The sequence below is a fragment of the Grus americana genome, chromosome 4 (genome assembly GCF_028858705.1).
Source record: "Grus americana isolate bGruAme1 chromosome 4, bGruAme1.mat, whole genome shotgun sequence".
Taxonomy (NCBI): domain Eukaryota; kingdom Metazoa; phylum Chordata; class Aves; order Gruiformes; family Gruidae; genus Grus; species Grus americana.
This window is the reverse complement of record NC_072855.1, coordinates 22,341,624-22,358,926: the sequence shown is the minus strand read 5'-3', so window position 1 is coordinate 22,358,926 and position 17,303 is coordinate 22,341,624. Positions and strand designations below refer to the sequence as shown.

The 17,303-nt window shown below is 47.2% G+C and overlaps 1 protein-coding gene across 2 annotated transcripts in view; it reads right to left on the bottom strand.

Moving 5' to 3' along the window:
- Positions 1 to 15,007, bottom strand: part of PCDH7 (protocadherin 7) — a 287,469-nt gene extending 272,462 nt beyond the window's left edge. For both annotated transcript variants that reach the window (XM_054824675.1, XM_054824676.1), the window contains exons 1-2: positions 14,778 to 15,007; positions 9,181 to 14,624 (exon numbers count right to left, since the gene is read on the bottom strand). In XM_054824675.1, the coding sequence (XP_054680650.1) occupies positions 9,181 to 12,378 (3,198 nt within the window). In that variant the 5' untranslated portion in view covers positions 12,379 to 14,624; positions 14,778 to 15,007. The remainder of the gene's footprint in view (positions 1 to 9,180; positions 14,625 to 14,777) is intronic.
- Positions 15,008 to 17,303: the final 2,296 nt, after the last annotated feature.

The window sequence follows — 17,303 nt, the reverse complement described above, 5'->3', positions numbered from 1 at the left end:
CAAAGCGGTCTCTTATATCACCTGATTTAATTTCCAGCAATTGATATCAGTTAAATTTGATTGACTTTTGCGGAACTATCTGTAGTTTCACCTAACATGAGATAAACATCAACCCAAGAGGTCCGAAGATGAATGGAAATTGAGTGAAACTAACTGCTCTCAGTATTGTTTCCGTGAAAACAGAAACTGTTTGTGTCAATTCAAAACCAACTTGTTAACCTAACATCAGTATATATGTGAACGTGTATCTGCACATTTGCATTCTATTAACAGGCACGTGTATGGCACACACATTTGAAAATTGTGCTTAAGTGCTTATTGGAAAAATCATTTTCAACCCTGCCAAAATGTGCTACATTCACAGAGTTCTTAATTTTATTTCAATTATTGTTTCTTTAAGTAAACCAAAGGATTTAGTGATTGCTTTTTTGTTTGGCCTTGAGCTGCAGCTACAAAAGAGGGTCCCAGAAGACACCCAGGTCTTATATCATACACCCTGTCTGTGCAGATATCTCAAGAAACTTTAGATACCCTAAAGTGACACTGGGATGCATATGTTTAGATAGCTGCATCACACCCAGAACACCGTGACAGTTTCTGTAATTTCCTTTAGTTCATTTTTCAGCATAACACTGAACTCAGAAACACAATTCTACATCAAGTTGTATCCCTGCAAAAGTATCGTCCTGGTAAAGGATATTTTCCCCAAGGATAAGTCTCTGAGAACGTGCTAAAGCGATTCTGCCTCACGTGGATTTGGTATCCAAAGGAAGTCGGGGCAACTTCTCATATTTTACGCTGCTCCAGGGCTGAAAAATCTGTGACATCTATACATGGCTAGACAGAATAAATTATGGCAGCCCCTCCCACTTCTCCTTGAGAAGTGCTACCACAGAAAAAACATTTGGCACATACCACAAAAGACACACATTTCCTGGCCACAACCCCAGGCAAGAAACTCACTCGTCAGAGTTTATGGAGGATTCTCCATAATCATCATGTGACCATGCAACGCAAGAATTTTTATCCTGTCAGGTGACAAATACTTTGTTACTTACAATGTAGTACCATAAAGGAATTGGTTCACACAAGGCTGCAAGATAAAATTTGCTCTGAAATTTTGGCAGATGGAATCAGTATTTCCGTATTCGAGTTCTACCACATACTCTGTGAGTGATTTTCAGCAAGTCACCTACCTTCTGTACCTAGTCTTAAAAAATTGACTTTATCTATAATTCGACTTTATGTTATCTGTAGATAATAACAGACCCTATATCAAATACTTTGATAAATATTAATTCTGTTGCTTCCTAACACTCCAGGGATGCTACTTGCAACATTTCTTTCATTCAAGGATTACAAACTCAGTCATTAGGTTGGTTGATTCAGAACATAAAATCTGTAACAAAATCTCATCTGACAGAACAATATTTGCCTTTAAAAATATACTCACTTTTGTCAGTAGTTAATAAGATAAATTAAGTTTTGAAAGACAACCATACTGCTTTTCTTTAGCTTCTAATAATTATGTCATTTGTGATCCGCTCTGAGTGAAAATAAACTATACTTTTGGGGTTATGCTGCAGCATTTTACAAGTTAATGATTGCAAAACAGCTGCGATACCTAAATGAGGGGATTGTTTGATTGATAGAAACAAAACCAGAAAGCACATCACTTTTACATACCTTTCAGTTTTAAATGTGGCCAGAATATTATTTCTGTTCAAATATCTAAAACCCAAAACTTTTCAGTTTTCTCATCTTCTCCTTCCATTAAAAAAAGTTCCTCCACACTGCTCATAGATGTTATATATCACACTTATTCCCTATTTTTTAATATAGTCAAAAGCTGTTCTTAACAGTAACTTTACAGCACTTGTCAGTGAAAATGGGCATATAAGAGTGAGCAAATGGCTCGTATTAAGCACAGTTCCACGGAGCTGGACAACTCCAATGTGTGTCACTGACATCATTCGGGAACTTGACTAACTGATACTTTGGTATAATCACATTTTGAGATTTTGACATCTGTTCATGACCTGTTCTCAGTTAAGTATTTATAAAGGAAATTGCATTAAAATAAAAAATGAAGACATTTTAACTCCTCCTTTGTCATCTTCTGTTGTTGTAAATCATGTTTTAGATGCCCCAACTAACCTTAGTTACTCCAGCATTACTGTGATATTTTGTCATCCACAACAGCAGAATAAAGTGACCTTAGGAAGTCTCTGTTGCCTGAAGTATATGGAACACAGTCAGTCCTAGCTTATTCATAATATGTGTATATTCTCTCCCCTCTCCTTAGACACTTTTTTCATAGAAGTCAAAACTCAAAGGAACCCTATAATTTTATCTCATCTGCTGTTTTACACAGACCTTAGATTCGCAAGTTACTTTTACTTATGTTTAATTAAGGTTTAAAAATTTCAACTGTGCAACTTAGTACAAATAAGAAAAAAACATTAAAGGATACAGGATATAGGTGAATTTCATTTTTACTATTTACATAGCAACATACATTTTGTAGGATAGGAAGCTAGCAAGGCTTGATAGGACTGGGTGTTGTGAGATCAACTGAAAGAAAATAATTTAAAATGTTTTTAATAGCAGTATTTCAAATCTTCTCCTTATACTGCTACTGAGCCATGCAGTATAACACTGTTAGAATAACTTGATTTGCACAGTCCACATTACAAACACACGTTTCCTTAAACTGCACAGTCAATAAACTTGACATACACCCATACGAATTTTGGAGTTTTCTTTTACAATCTTGATTCAAAAATTGAAATAATGTAAACTTATATTAAAAAAATTTAAAACTTTATTTTGATTCTGAATAGAAACTGTTTTTCTATTCCTGTGTTATTTTAATCAGTGATTAAAATTAATATATAGTATACGCTAGCAAAGTCCAAAATCAGTAACAGACGGACAACAAATCTGCTCTTCCAGGAAAGAAAAATCATGGGACAAAAATACAGAAATAGCATTGCCTGAGCACACAATGAGATAAAAACACCTAAAAAGGTAATAAATAAAAAAAATGGAGAAATGTAGAACATAAATTACATGGAACGTATTAGCCTAAGACTGAAAAAGGAAATTGTTTTTCAGCTTTAACGGTTTGTAAATATCTGTTGGAAGCAGACTTGCTTAGAAAACTTAGAAAAGCAGCCTGCTAAATACTGTACTGAGTTGCTCATATGTCTGTATCAATATTTCCTGTATATATAGTCAAAGAAAATGAAAATGATGTGTCCTGTTAAGATTAGTGCTTAAATATTAAAATGTTGAGCAAATAGAGCAAAGAGTTCACAGTGCTTGTGAAGGATTTAATTGACTCATAAGCACAATGCTAACTACTTCTGAAGTCTGTTGATTTTCTTTTATATTTTAACGTAAAACCAATTTGATAAGTTTTACATCTCAAAGTAGCCCAGCAGATTACTAACTACATAAACCTTCTAAAATGTTTGAAAGAAAATCCTGAAAGGAAGATGTGCCTGAAGCTGCAGGACAGGTATTTCTCTGAAACACAGAACTAGCAAATATCCCAAATATAAGAAAACAAGGCAACTAAACATGAAAAAAAAAAAAAAAAAGACAGAGAGAAAGAAGAAGAAACACTCAGAAATACACTGCTACAGTACAAAGCCTGAGACAGCAACAGTCAAACTGCTAGCCATGGTTATAACCCAGGTTCATATTGGTATGTACAATGCCAGAGAGCTGTCTGAGTTGATAAATCAGATTCTATCCTTTTAAAGATGTTTCTTGCTACCCCTTGCCTATAATAGTACAGTTCTTTACTTATTCAGAACATGAATCCTCCTTTACTCAGATCCTGTCCCTCTTGGCTCTGTACATCTCCTGGGAGCACAGAATGATTCAGTGGTAAGTTAGTCATTTGCGCACAGTACAAGATGATTTTACTGAAGAGGAAAAAAATAGAGGCTGCACTTATCAGTGGAACACTTTGTGTTAAATAAAGATAATTAAAGCATCAACAATCCATCTATTTCATGTTTAATTAGCCCCTCTTTCATCATAATTTGTTACTGAAGGTCAAATGTGGGTCACTTTTAAAAACTAATTGTGAAGTATTTAATATAATGCAAATTGAGAACAGAAATTTGAAATATACTTCTGCACACTTTGCACCAAACAGTATTACAGTTAAATGTATGAAAGAAGCCGCCAATGTAAATGTTTATACTTGGTTACAATGGTCGCATTTTTTTCTCTACATTGCACTTAGTGCTACCATAACATTGTTATTTTTACAATTATTATACTGTAGGACATTTGCTTAGCTGGAAGTTGTGAAAAACTTTATTCTTGAGAGTTACTGCGTGATTATAATAAGCAGTCTTTCAGATAAGCCTCTGTGTGTATGTGTGTGTCTGTACATAAGCAAGAAAAAAGATGATGTTTTCCTTCATGGTTAAACCGATTGCCCCCTTAATGGATGAGTTTTGGGTCCTATTAAAGCTGCTGGTTATATGTGCATATTTAAGATGAAATTGACCCATTTAGTTTATAGATAAAATTCACATACATGATATGCAACTAGTCAAAATGCTTCCACATTGCAACAGACTGATTAATGTTTGAAATGTTACAAAACAAATTAACTGGCTACCATGCAAAGATTTTTTTTTTCAGAAATTAATGTCTACATATTTCACTTTCATGGAAATATGACTTTACAAGAAAAGCATCTAGTTTTGACTAGCGTGCCAGCACACTCTGGTATAATAAACGTTTTTCTTCACTAAACAGTAAATTTCCAATGAGAAAAGGCATAGGGATAATTCATAAAGGATTACAGAACTGGCCAGGAAGCAAACACCCCAAGCAAAGAAATAACACTGCTCACAAATTCCTGTACTGGATCTGCTAATTCTACCGATGGTGACCAATATTTCCTAAAAAAAAAAAAAAAAAAAAAAATCAAAGAAAAAACCCAACATCATCAAAACTGCATTGGTTTTAGTTGTCGACAATCGTTGTTTGTTGAGCAGAGCAAGTAAAAAAGAAACCAAGAGAACATGATGGCCAAAAAATGTAAACACATAAACAGGGTTTAAAAGGCCTGTTCTTCAAACAGTGGTTGTTAACACGCTAATCTCATGTTTGTGACTAAAAGTTTCAGTGAAATAAACCTGCTCATATGCTACGATTTTGCACTGTGAAACAAAGTGAAAAAACAGCATGTATTATAAAGATATATCTGTAACTAACATGAGAAAATAAACAATTATTTACAATTAAAATCTATGATTAGAATTATGATTAAGGATGTAACCCTCTAAGCTGCTAAGTGATTCCTCTTAGGCACTGAGCTTTCCTTTGGCTGGCTGTGCTGGAAGTTAGTACGCAGGCTCCTCACAGGCTATGTGCAGCACCTGGAGGGTTTGGATTTTAAATCTTTGATCCAGAAAAATACTTTCTTAAACTCATCCCCATTCAGCAAAACACTTCTGTACAGCTTTAACTTTTGGCAAGTGATTAAGACCTATGGAATACTGAGCGATTTAAACATTTGTTTGCTATTAAGTAGATATGTTAGTGCTTTACTGAATAGGAGATAATTGATAAATGGGAGGCTAAAAGAATATTTCAGAGTAATACCATGCTAAACAAGACAAGAATAGGAGTCAAACTTGTGGAAGATCTTCTAGAAAGGTGACAGTGAAATGTCAGAAGTCTACTGAATAGAGAATACAGAATTTAGTTTTAAACTTTATGTAAAATAACTGGTGTCAAGAAAGAGAAGAGTTACGAATTGTTTGTAGTTTTCTCCACTGAAGTTCTCCTATACAGTACTGTACCAAACAAGATGTATTTGGGAACTCATATAAGAAATTCAGTGCATTACCTTAAAAACGAAGTATCAAATAATCAGAATGAAAACAATTTGTGTTCGCTGGGGTACACCAGTCGGTCACGTAAGTCGAGACTTTATTTCCTGACTGCCGTATTGTAGATATATGAGGGTATCAATTACCAATTCTAATTACACTAATGGCAAATTAGTATTGCTCTCATCTCCAGTAACTTAGAGCAGGTACGTCCTGCTGCATCCACCTTATTTATTCTAAAACTTTATACACCTTCTAATGTCTCCTAAGAACAAAGGGAACTGCCAATGAGTAAATAAAGGCAGCTTTAGAGATTTCAACCAGTGTCCCTATCACGGTCATGTCACTATGGTTCTATTTCCCATGTACAGCTAAACCATGAAACAATCTGATATACACCACATCAGAATCCCTTATCTAGAACTGGTTCACATTTCTCTCTAAACAATGTGCTGAACAAGAGCTCGACGTGGTTTGGGTGTTAAAAATCCTCATGTGTTTTGCCTGATAAACTGAGAAATGCTCCACTGTCAGTGTCTGAGATGTGAAAAGTCTACATATTGTTTATGCAAATAAGTCTTAATGTCCCCACTATTATGCAAAAGCGTGAATAAAACTATATAAATGTCACTCAACAACAAGCTGGCAAGTACCTATAGGAAAGCAGTAACAAAAGTTTTGTGCCTGATAGTCTCTCCTATAAAGTCTGTTATTTAGCATTATCTTTATTGTTTTCTTGGACACTTTCCTTAACTTACGTACAGGCTTTGTAAGTGTGCAAATACTTTCTACACATTAAAAAAAAAAAAAAAGACAAGGCATTAGAATATAATAAACTACTCAGGTAAAGTACCCTTCATAACAAACTAAATACTTAGCACAGGAAAAGTACCGACACTGAGAAACTGGTTTTCTAACAAACTGGATAAATAATGGTGCAATTCAGCATGTACTTCTATCAGTTTGACTGTTGCAAGTAAAAGCGTAATAAAGCCATTTTCTTCTACTAAGAAGTCTTCTAACGTATTGCATATCAAAATACATCCTTGAAAAAAGTTAAGTAATTCAAAACATATTTCTGTAACGTAATCTTAAATAAGTTTTTTATCAAGCAAAATAGTCATTTTTATGGTGTAATGCTTTACCATTCCTACACTTAGCATGCAAGTCATTCTTTTACACTGAAAATAAATTACACTTTGACAGTTTATAATTCATATGTTTAGATGAACTGCTGCAGCCAGAAAGAAGTAGTATCTGATTAGCATATGTTCCACTGCTACTTTTTTATTCCAGTGTTCACTAAAACGGCATAATCTACTATGTGCTTAATAAGCCTTAGTAGATGGAAGCTTAGGAACTTTCTTAGTATTTTGTATTTTATACAGACCATTTTCAAACTGAAATCGTAATGTACTCCCCAGGAGAGAGTTAATGAAATGTATCACCCAGAAACTACTGTGTCAAACGTTCTATAAATCTGTATCACTTGTAAAACAACATACACAAAAATCCTGGCAGATAGTACATCAATCACACTTTTTTTTGGTGATCTGGAAGACTGAGCGGCTCATACAATTCATTTTTTTTTAAAGTATTTTAAGTATTTCTGAGCAGAATGCAAATACTGGCAACACATTGTAAAACTTCAATTGTAGTAGACTAGCAGACGTTTCAAAGTAAAAAAAAAAATAGTGTACCATATTTGCATGTTAATAAGTGGAAAAGAAAGCATTTTTGTCAAACTAGTCAGAATTTCCCTGTTCCAGACTTGGCTCTGTATTTACATGAATCAGCAGTCATTTATCTCTAGATTCTTGCGTAACACGCATATATCTGAGGAAACATTCAGAATATCATCTTACATGGAAAGATGTAATGGCAATCACCAGGTGTTAAGTATCTCATTTTACGATCACCCAAAACGTACTCCCCCAAAGAAAAGTGACCTCTGTTCAGGCTACATATGTGTCCTATAAAATAAATAAAACAGACGCTTTCAGTTAGGAGCTTGATACTCCTCTGTGCTATCCCTATTTTACTTCAAGGACTGTAAAGAAGTCCCTACCATCACCAGTCTTAGGCTACCGGAGCTTCACTGAACCGATCTCCGCCAACCCAGCCGAGATCAGAGCCAGTCACTTGCGGCACTCCTGAAGGCACACCTCGCTCTGAGAGGTCCCACGGCAGTCACACTCTCTACAGACAAAGCTATGCAGCGGCTGGGCTGGCAAATTAAGGCCTCTCAGCTTGAAAGAATGAATTTCGTGTGATATACAAGGGAAGGGGGGGGGGAAAAAAAAAGAGAAAGAAAAAGAAAAAAGAAAAAAGAAAAGGCAATGAAAACATACAGGGGTGCGATTCTAAGCTCTCTAACATTTATGTGTATTCAGAGCAACTGCTGCAATAAGCGTAATCTCTGTGGTGTAAATTAGACAGCAGATAGGCTTTGTAGATTATTTAAACATTTTGGTCCTAATGAACGACCTGGTAATTACAGCCATTAACGCTTCAGCGCGGCGGCTGCAAATCCACTCTCACCCACTTAGGAAGCGTCAAGGCAGGCAACAGCCCTCTTTCCCAAAACACCTGGCTACCGAGGCGAAACTTCCCTCCTCAGCCGGAGCTCACTGTCTCTAGGGCTGGGAAAGCATCACGGCGGGGGAAGCGCCCGCTGAGAGCGGCATCGGCCGAGAAAGCGGGGGCGGCAGGACGGCGGGGGCGGACAGGGGACCGCGGCTCCGCCGGGTGGGGGTTCCTGCTTCCGCCCGCCCCAACCGCCGGGATTGGCCTGCGGGCGGGCGGCTGATAAAGGCAGCTCGGGTTGCCCCACGGCTCGCCGTCTGGGCTGGTGACCGAGTCCCCGGCCCGCCCCCCGCGGCCGGCTGCTGCTGCGCCTGCGGCGAAGGGGGGGGAGCGACGCGCCCGCCGCCTCGGCGGGGCGGTCCCGTCGGTGCAGCTGCACGGACGGGCTGGTTGGCTGCCGGCTCTGAAAAGCGGAGGGAATGATAAAAATGATGATAATAATAACAACAAAGAGATCTGACTCTCCTTCCTGCGTGCTGTGTGTTGGTCCGGGCACCTGCCTGCCTGCCTGCCTGCGGGGGGGAGGGGGGGGATACCAGGCCGAAGGGGTCATTGAACCTGACGGTCGTGTCTGCTTGTGCTGGTGTGGGAGGCGGGGGGCGGCAGGCATCGCCGCTCCCTCACCCGGGGGGTGGGTGTGTGTGTGCGCGCGCGTGTCCGGGGCTGCGCGGGGGGGTGGGGGGTGGGGGTGCGCGGACCGCGGCGGCGCGGGGCGCAGGGCTCTTACCTGTTTGCTGTACTTGCTGCTGGCCTGGCAGCTGTACTCGGAGCAGTGGTCCGACCCGATGGAGATGTTGTCGCCGGCGCCCACGAAGGTGTTGGCCGGGGGCAGGTCCTGCACGGCCTGGTGCTTTTTGCCGGCGGTGGGGGACTGCGGGTGCAGCTGGACGGTGGGCAGTGGCGAGCTCGACTTGTAGTGCCTGGCCAGGTCGGGGCTGCCCGGGCCGCCGTTGACCGAGCGGTACCGCCCCATACCGGGGCTGTCCGAGAGCTTCTCGTTGACGCTGTCATAGCGCTGCCCGTTGGGCTTGGAAGCCTCGACGGTGACGATGCTGCTGTAGAGGGGCTGCTTGCCCTTTTTGCCTTTCTTGTCCTTCTTGGGCTTCTTGGCCTTGTCGTGCTGCTGCGGGGTGAAGAAATCCTCGTGGTCCTTCTTGCCGGCCTCGTAGCCGTGTTTGCCCTTGGAGCGGCAGTAGCGGGCCATGACCACCACCAGGATGAGGAGGATGACGGTCATGATGCCGGCCACCACGCCGATAACTATGCTAAGCCGCTGCTTACTTAGCTCGTAGCTGGGGTCGCCGGCGATGTCCTGGGCCAGGGGCGTGTGGAGGCTGCGGGCCACCTGGCTCTCCACCACGGTGGCGTTGGACAGGCTCTCGTTGACGAAGACGTGGAGCAGGGCTGTGGTGGACTGGGGCGGCTGGCCGCTGTCGTTCACCTGCACCACGAGTCGGTGCAGGCCATAGTGCTTGGGGGCCAGCTTGCCCACCAGCGACACCACGCCGCTGGCCGGGTCGATCTCGAAGAGTTTGAAGGGGTTGCCCCCGACGATGCTGTAGTTGAGGTCGGCGTTGAGACCGGTGTCGGCGTCGGTGGCGACCACTGTGGCCACGACGGTGCGCATGTTGCTGGAGGGCGGCAGCACGGTGTAGGAGCTGTTGCTGGGGAAGGTGACCGTGGGCGCGTTGTCGTTCTCGTCCATCACAAAGAGGGACACGGTGGCGGTGGCAGAGCGCGGCGGCTCGCCTCCGTCCACTGCCTTCACCTTGAAAGTGTAGCTGGTCTGCTGCTCCCGGTCGAAAGAGATGGTGGAGAAAATGGTTCCGGTGTCGTTCTCGATGGAGAAGATGCCGGCTGCTTGGTCGTAGTCGCCGGGCTGGATGGAGAGACTGAGCTCGGCGTTGCGGCCCTTGTCGAAGTCCATCACGGTCACCATGCCCACGGGGCTGTTGGGCTGCAAGTTCTCCTTCACGTAGAAAGTGAACACGTCCTGCATGAAGCGGGGCTCGTTGTCGTTGCGATCCGCCACCCGCACCACCACCGTGGTGGAGCCCTGCAGCGACGGCACCCCCTTGTCCCGGGCCGTCACCTGGAACTCGTAGGTGTCGCGTTGCTCGCGGTCCAGCACCGCCTGTACCGACACATCCCCGGAGTCGGGGTCGATGCTGAAGATGCCGCCCAGAGCCTCCGAGGACAGGGGCGAGGACTCCAGGGAGTAGGTGATCTCGGCGTTCTTGCCGCTGTCCGCGTCCGTGGCGACCACCGTGGCCACCCTCTCGCCCGGCAAGTTGTTCTCCGGGAAGGAGACCTCCAGCACGGCCTGGCTGAACACGGGAGGGTTGTCATTAGTGTCCCCGACCCGCACCAGCAAGGAGTTGTTGCTGGACAAGCTCGGGCTGCCCGAGTCCACAGCCACGATCACCACGTTGTAGTCGCGGACGGCCTCGTAGTCCAGAGGGGCCGAGGTGTGGAGGAAATACTTGCGCTTGTTCTGCGGCTCCCCTTCGCCCTCGCTGGCCGGCTTGAGCTGGAAGGGCACGTCGCCCACCACGGTGCAGGTCACCACGCCGTTTTCACCTTGGTCCCGGTCCGATACCTGCACCAGGGCGATGGGGGTATCCACCAGCACGTCCTCGGCCACGCTAGCCACCCCGTCCCGGAGCGGGATGCGCCCGATTTTCCGGATGTCGATGGTGGGCACGTTGTCGTTCTCGTCGCGGATGTTCAGCACGACTGTGGCCTTGTCTGTCTTGGGGGGCTGTCCCCGATCTCGGGCCATGACGGTGAAGCGAAGCTGGTTCACCTCCTCCCGGTCAATGCGGTGCAAGACGCTGAGCCAGCCGGAGTTCTCGTCCAGCCTCAGCAGGCGCCTAACGGACTCGGTGGCCGCCCCGAAGACGTACTCGATCTGCCCGTTCACCCCCACGTCCAGGTCGGCGGCTCGCAGCTGCAGGATGGGGGTCCCGGGGCTGCTGTTCTCCGCCAGGTCTGCCTCGTAGACGCTCTTCTCGAAGCGGGGGCTGTTGTCGTTCACGTCGGTGATCACGACCCTCAGGAGAGCCTGTGAAGACCGCGCCGGGTCGCCGCCGTCCCGCACGCGGAGGCTGAGCTCGTAGGAGTCCCGCTGCTCCCGATCCAGCGGCCCCTTGACGATCAGCTGCGGCTGCTTCTCCCCGTCGAGGGTGTCGGCCACCTGCAGCTCGAAGACGCTGCTGCGGGCCACCGTGTCCGCCTCCTGCCGCCGCTTGCTGCCGCCGGGGTAGAGGGCGCTCTCGGAGGCCGCCGAGGCCGAACCACCCCCCCCGCCGCCGCCGCCGCCGCTGCCACTGCCACCGCGGCGGCCGCCGTCCCCGCCGGGCTCCTGCACCAGTTCGTAGCGCTCGATGCCGTTGCGGCCGAAGTCCCTGTCGGTGGCGGTTGGGAGCAGGTAGAGGGTCCCCACGGGCCGGTTCTCCTCCACGGTAAGCGTGAGCACAGGGGACGGAAAGGTGGGGGTGTTGTCGTTGATGTCTAGGATGACAACCTGGCCCTCGAAGAGGTCCACCCAGCTCTGCGAGGGGCCGATGACCGACACCTCGAAGTCCAGGAAGCACTCGTTCTCGTCGAAGATCATCTGGCACTGCGGCAGCTTCTCGCGGTCGATGCGCCGCTCCGTGGTGCTCAGTTCCCCGGTCATGTTATCGATCTTGAGATAGTCGGAGCCCGATTCCAGGCTGAATGTCACCTCTCCGGAGCCCGTCACGATTCCCAGGTCGGAAGCCACGTTGCCGATGCGGATGTCGGCGGGTCCCTCCTCGGCCAGCCGGTACCTCAGGAGCTGCTTGGCCGCTGCCAGGCTGACCCAGTGTGGCTGAGGCAGGAGAAGCAAGAAGCAGCAGCAGCAGCAATGCACAAAGCCAAGGAGAGTCCGCATCTTTCTCATCTTCCTCGCACCGAAAACCCCCCTCCTCTCACTCCCACTTGCCCCCCAGTAAACTCCCCTGATAAGCCAACAGAACGGCTGAGCGTCCGGGTGATCAATTATAAAATCCTTCTGTTCCTGGAAACTTATTGTCTCATGGCTGGTGCAATTGGTGGTCAAAACCCTACTGCTGGCTCCTCTACTGCTCTCCCTGTCTTCCAGTTGCGATATACTTACAGTTCACGGGACAGTGTATTTTGCTTTTTAAAGATTCATCTCAGCAGATAGGATGGGATTTTCCTCCTCCTCCCCCTTCTCCTCCTCCTCTCTGATTTTACTGTAATCACTTTGCAAGGTTTGCAATAAAAGCAGGAGCAGCACTGTGCGATTCGAAGCCCCCCAGGTCGTCGTCTTCGACACTAGAGTTAACTACAATTCACACACTCTCTCTTTTCTCTCTCTCTCTTTCTCTCAGCCGTTTACGACCAAGGCATTAGCTTTATTCTTCCCCCTCTCTGCACACACAGGAAAAAAAAAAAAAAAGTGATTTGCTTTATTCAAAGGGCTTGTGTCCGGGAAAACTCCAAATCCTCTTAGCAATGGGCAGTTCTTAAAAAAATAATTTAAAAAGGTAAAGAAAAAAATAAAAATCCCAATAATGTCGGTAGCTGCACAGCTGATGGGAGAAGAAACCCGTGTGTTACAGAGCAGTCCACAGAATATCCCCTTTGGTTGGCAGAAAAGCACCCAAATCCATCTTCAGAGATCGCCTAAAATGTTCAGCTCTTTCTCCGGAGAGGATTTTTTTTTTTTTTAACAACTCTGCGCAAGGTCATTAGTCACAAAGCAACGATACAGAAACTGCAGAAGCCGTTTGCCCAGAATTTGCAAGGCTGTAGATAAGAACATACACACACAACAGTCCCAAGTTTGTTTTTGCATCCGCAGTTTGTGTGTGTGCCTTACCTGCATTTGCACTGCATGTGTTAAAGCAATCTCGATCTGCAGCACTGAGAGCGATTCACAAATGAGATTGCAGTCTCTCTCTCTCTCTCTCTCTCTCTCCTCTTCCTTCCCGTCCCAATGCAGGTAACCAGATCTGAACTTGATCCTTTCAGTTCAAAGGTTAGCAACAAAACTATGTGTCCAAAGGCGATTATTGGTCTCTCGTAAATATACCCGGAGCGGAACAAGATGTAACTGGATCCCCCACGTGAATTAACACAGATTCTGAATTACATCCATATAAGCGGCATGGCATAGGGGAGGGGAAAAGATCCGCGACGCGATTTAAAAAGAGAGAAAAAAAAAACCAAAACAGAGTTCTATTTGCAAATAAAATTATATCAGTCAGTTGTTTCCTGTGATCTGCACCGCCACGGTGGGTGAAATCTGCAATTGTGTATTCCCTCCTGTGTCTTTCAGAGAAGTGTGGCTCAGGCGCTTTCCACGGCAGAGCGGCTTGTGCTTTAAAATGTTGAATGGCAACTGAGAAGCTTCCCACTCGGAAAAAAAAAGAAGAAGCAGTAAACCGGCAAGTTTGCCCAAAGTGGTGGGAGCTGCTGAAGCCTCTCTCGGTAGCTCTTCCTTGACGCTGCAGCAGCAGAGCCGCCTGCGCTACACACACAGAAAGAGAGAGGGAGAGAGAGAAAGAGGGAGAGCAAAGAGAGAGCGAGCGAGAGTGAGGGAGGGAGGGAGGGAGGAGGAGGAGGAGGAGGAGGAGGGAGGACGAGTCAAGCGCTGCACTCCAGAAAGCCCAGCCTTACCCTCTGTCGCTGCTGCTGCTAGTGCTGCAAGTGGGATAGCTGCTCATCACAAAACACCCGTTCAGTCCTCAAAACCGATCCTCATTACACGCCCGTGTGTTGCTGCTGTTGTCTTCTCAAACCCGTGATCTGTAGTGATTTTCTCCTATCCTTTCCCTCCCCACCTCCGCTGTAGACTGTGAACCGAGCAACGATTTTTAAAGCAAATGTTTATTCGCCTTTCTTTTAGGCAGAGCTGGCGCACGTTCGGGGCTCTGCATTTTGCGGAATCACGCTGGTAAGAAAACTCGTTTCGCACAGATTGCCACCTTCCCCTGTCGTGTCGGTGCTTTTGTGAAATAGCTGCAGTCACTGCAACTGCATAAAACTCCGGGGCGGAAGGGGGGCTGTCTTAGACTTTCGTCCTGTGTCCCAGTGCTGTTTGAGCCTTTTGGTCTTTGTGTTCATGTTCCTCCTATTACCACGGTTTGAATGTGTCCTTTTAGCGTGTTTGTGGGTTTCCTAGGAGAAAAAAAAGAAAAAAAAATCCCTCGGAGAACATGATCAGGAAGGGGGCGAGAGGGGTAGTAGAATAAACACATGTAAGAAGTAACAGTTTTATTTCCGAACAGAGACTTGCTTCTTCGATGATTGCTAAAATGTAGCGTCACCTACCTGGGTAAGTGGGAAATAAACTTTAACGTTAAAGCTCTCCGCTCAACTTTGTTTATTCTAGCGTCCCTAGTTCGCTTCTCCTTTTGACTTTCTGCCATTTATTCGCCTATGGCGTTTCCGTGCCCCTGCCCCTGAGCCCTGGCTGATGCCTGGCTCCTATACCTGTCCTCTCCATTCGGATCCCAGAGGGAAAAGAGGGAGACTCCGGGGGGGCTGGCGGAGAGGGAGAACCTGGGCGAGCATGGGGCAGCCAGTGGGAAGAGAACCGGCGTGTGTGTGTGTGTGCGTGTGCGTGTGTGTGCGCGCAGCGAGGGGGAGGCAGGAATCCAGCTGCTCTCTTTGCCTCTGTGAACACATGAGGGAAAACAAGTTGTTGCCGGTTCTGTGTGTGTGTGCGTGCGTGCATTCCTTGTTTTAAATGGTTATTTTGAATAAAGACGCATGCAGACGAATGTAATGAAATGTCTCTCTTTCATCGCGATGACATATTTGAGCGAAAAGCGGCCGGATATGTTGAGGTGGTTCAAAGCAACGGTCATAGCGTGTCTTTGTCATTTGGGGCGGTGAGTGAATGTGGGAGGGAGGGAAGGTTGCCACCTCTTTCCTTGGGGAGTCCAGAGGCACCGAGGGGCAGAGTCGCGCCGCGTGGAATCGGTGCTGGGGAGAGAGTGACTGCTGCTCTCTCCGGAGGGCTGCAGGGCGGCCGCTCCTCCGGCCCCGGCCCTGGCCCTGGCCCTGGCTCCAGCCCCGGTCGCTGTCCCTGCCTCGCCAGAACACGAAAACCCTCCCCCGCCGATGCTGGAGACACTCGGCTTTATAACTGCAGCATCAGCGAGAAAGCCCGGCTCGGCGCAGGCTCAGTGTTCACCGCCGCAGTACCGGACGGAGGAGGGGGGCTCGGGAGCTCAGCATCTTCGCAGCGGGTTAAGTAGGATTAATACCAAATCCCTATTATATTTGCCAAGCAACTTGAATTTATCAAAATTCCCCGCTCGCAGTTCTGGAGCTCCGAGAGGAGGAAATTTTGCCCACAGTGTAAGATCCAGACATACCAGTACGTAGCAATACCAGCATACTGCATTACACTGGCTCCCTGCACTAGCAATACAATTGCAACCCGAAGCTCCCGCTGTTCCCTTCCCTTTGTGCTTTTAAACGCAGCCAGGAAACTTAATGTATTCGCCAGGGGAGGGGCGGGATGAAAGCGCTTTTAACCTCCCCGCCATAAACTTTAATCGGATTCTGGGCTGTTGCACGGCATGGACACCTCGCCTCTTGTCTGCGTCTCCTTCCCCGTTGTCTCCCATGTCTACTTCTACTACGGTCTGCTTTGCGAGAGTCTCTTTCAAGCGAATGAGTGATTTCTTTCTCTTGCCATGTGCAATCGCTCCCCCCTTCCCTTCCTACCCTCGCTGGCCTCTCTTACACACACTATGCCTTTCACATGCGGTCTGCGCCCCCCAGCCCCCCTCCTTTTCTTTCTTTTTTGCAGTGTCTTCACATGCAATCTCTCTCTGAATGTGCAATGTCTTTCCTGCTCGGGAGTGCTGTGTCCTTCACAGTGGATTGGTTCCTCTTTCGGAGCAGAGGTAACGGCCCCCCCCCCTTTCCTATCATTCCCCCTTCCTCCCCCTCCTCCTCCTTTCCTCCCTCAGGGCAGGCGGCCGGCGTGGGAAATGGGCCCGACGTGCGCTGCATGGTGGATGGCAGCGCTGCTCCCGGTCCACGTGCCCTGGCTGCCGGGAGGGGGACGGGACTGTGCTCGCCGTGTCGTGTGTCCCGTCCCCGTCCCCCCCGCATCCCGCTCGTTCGTGCGGGGGGAGAGGGGAATCACCCCTGCCCCCCCTCACCGCCACCCCGGCACCCCGGCTCCCGGTCCCGCGGCCAGTGCGCGCACAGCTGTTCGGGTGTCGGTAGGAGCAAGCCCAGCTGTTTCAGGCGGGGGAGGTTTGGCCCTCTTGGTCAAATCTGTTGCGCAGTGTAACTCCCCCCCCCCCGCCCCCCCCTTCCCGGCTCCCCCCTCTCCCAGATGCACGCAGACGCCCACACGCGCTCAGACACGACACGGCATTTGTCCTCCTGATCTGGTGAGATCAAGTGGGAAGCGGGATCACAAATGTAATCGGCTGTAATAAATAAAATAGCTCGAGATGTTGGAGATATACGGAGGGGAAATAAGAGCTTGTGTCCTTAAAGGGAACATCTGATAAGGCCACCGAGGTGGCATCTTGCGTGTGGGAAGGAATCCGTCTTGCTGACATTCGCAGCCTGCTGTACGTGGGGAAATCCTAAAGCAGCCTGGGAGCTTCCCCAGCTCCTCTGCATGCCCCCCCCCCCCCCTTCCCCCGATGCTCTGCAGCGGGGCTTTGTTGTCGTTGTTGTAGTTGTTGATTGGAAAGACAGGGGTCATCGTTAAAATATGCAGATGCAATTAATGGTTAGTTTATCTGCATTTCTTGGCGGAGCCCGGTTTCTGCCGCCGGCGTCCGAACTCGCGTCCGCACTTGGCGCTTTCAGCCCACGACA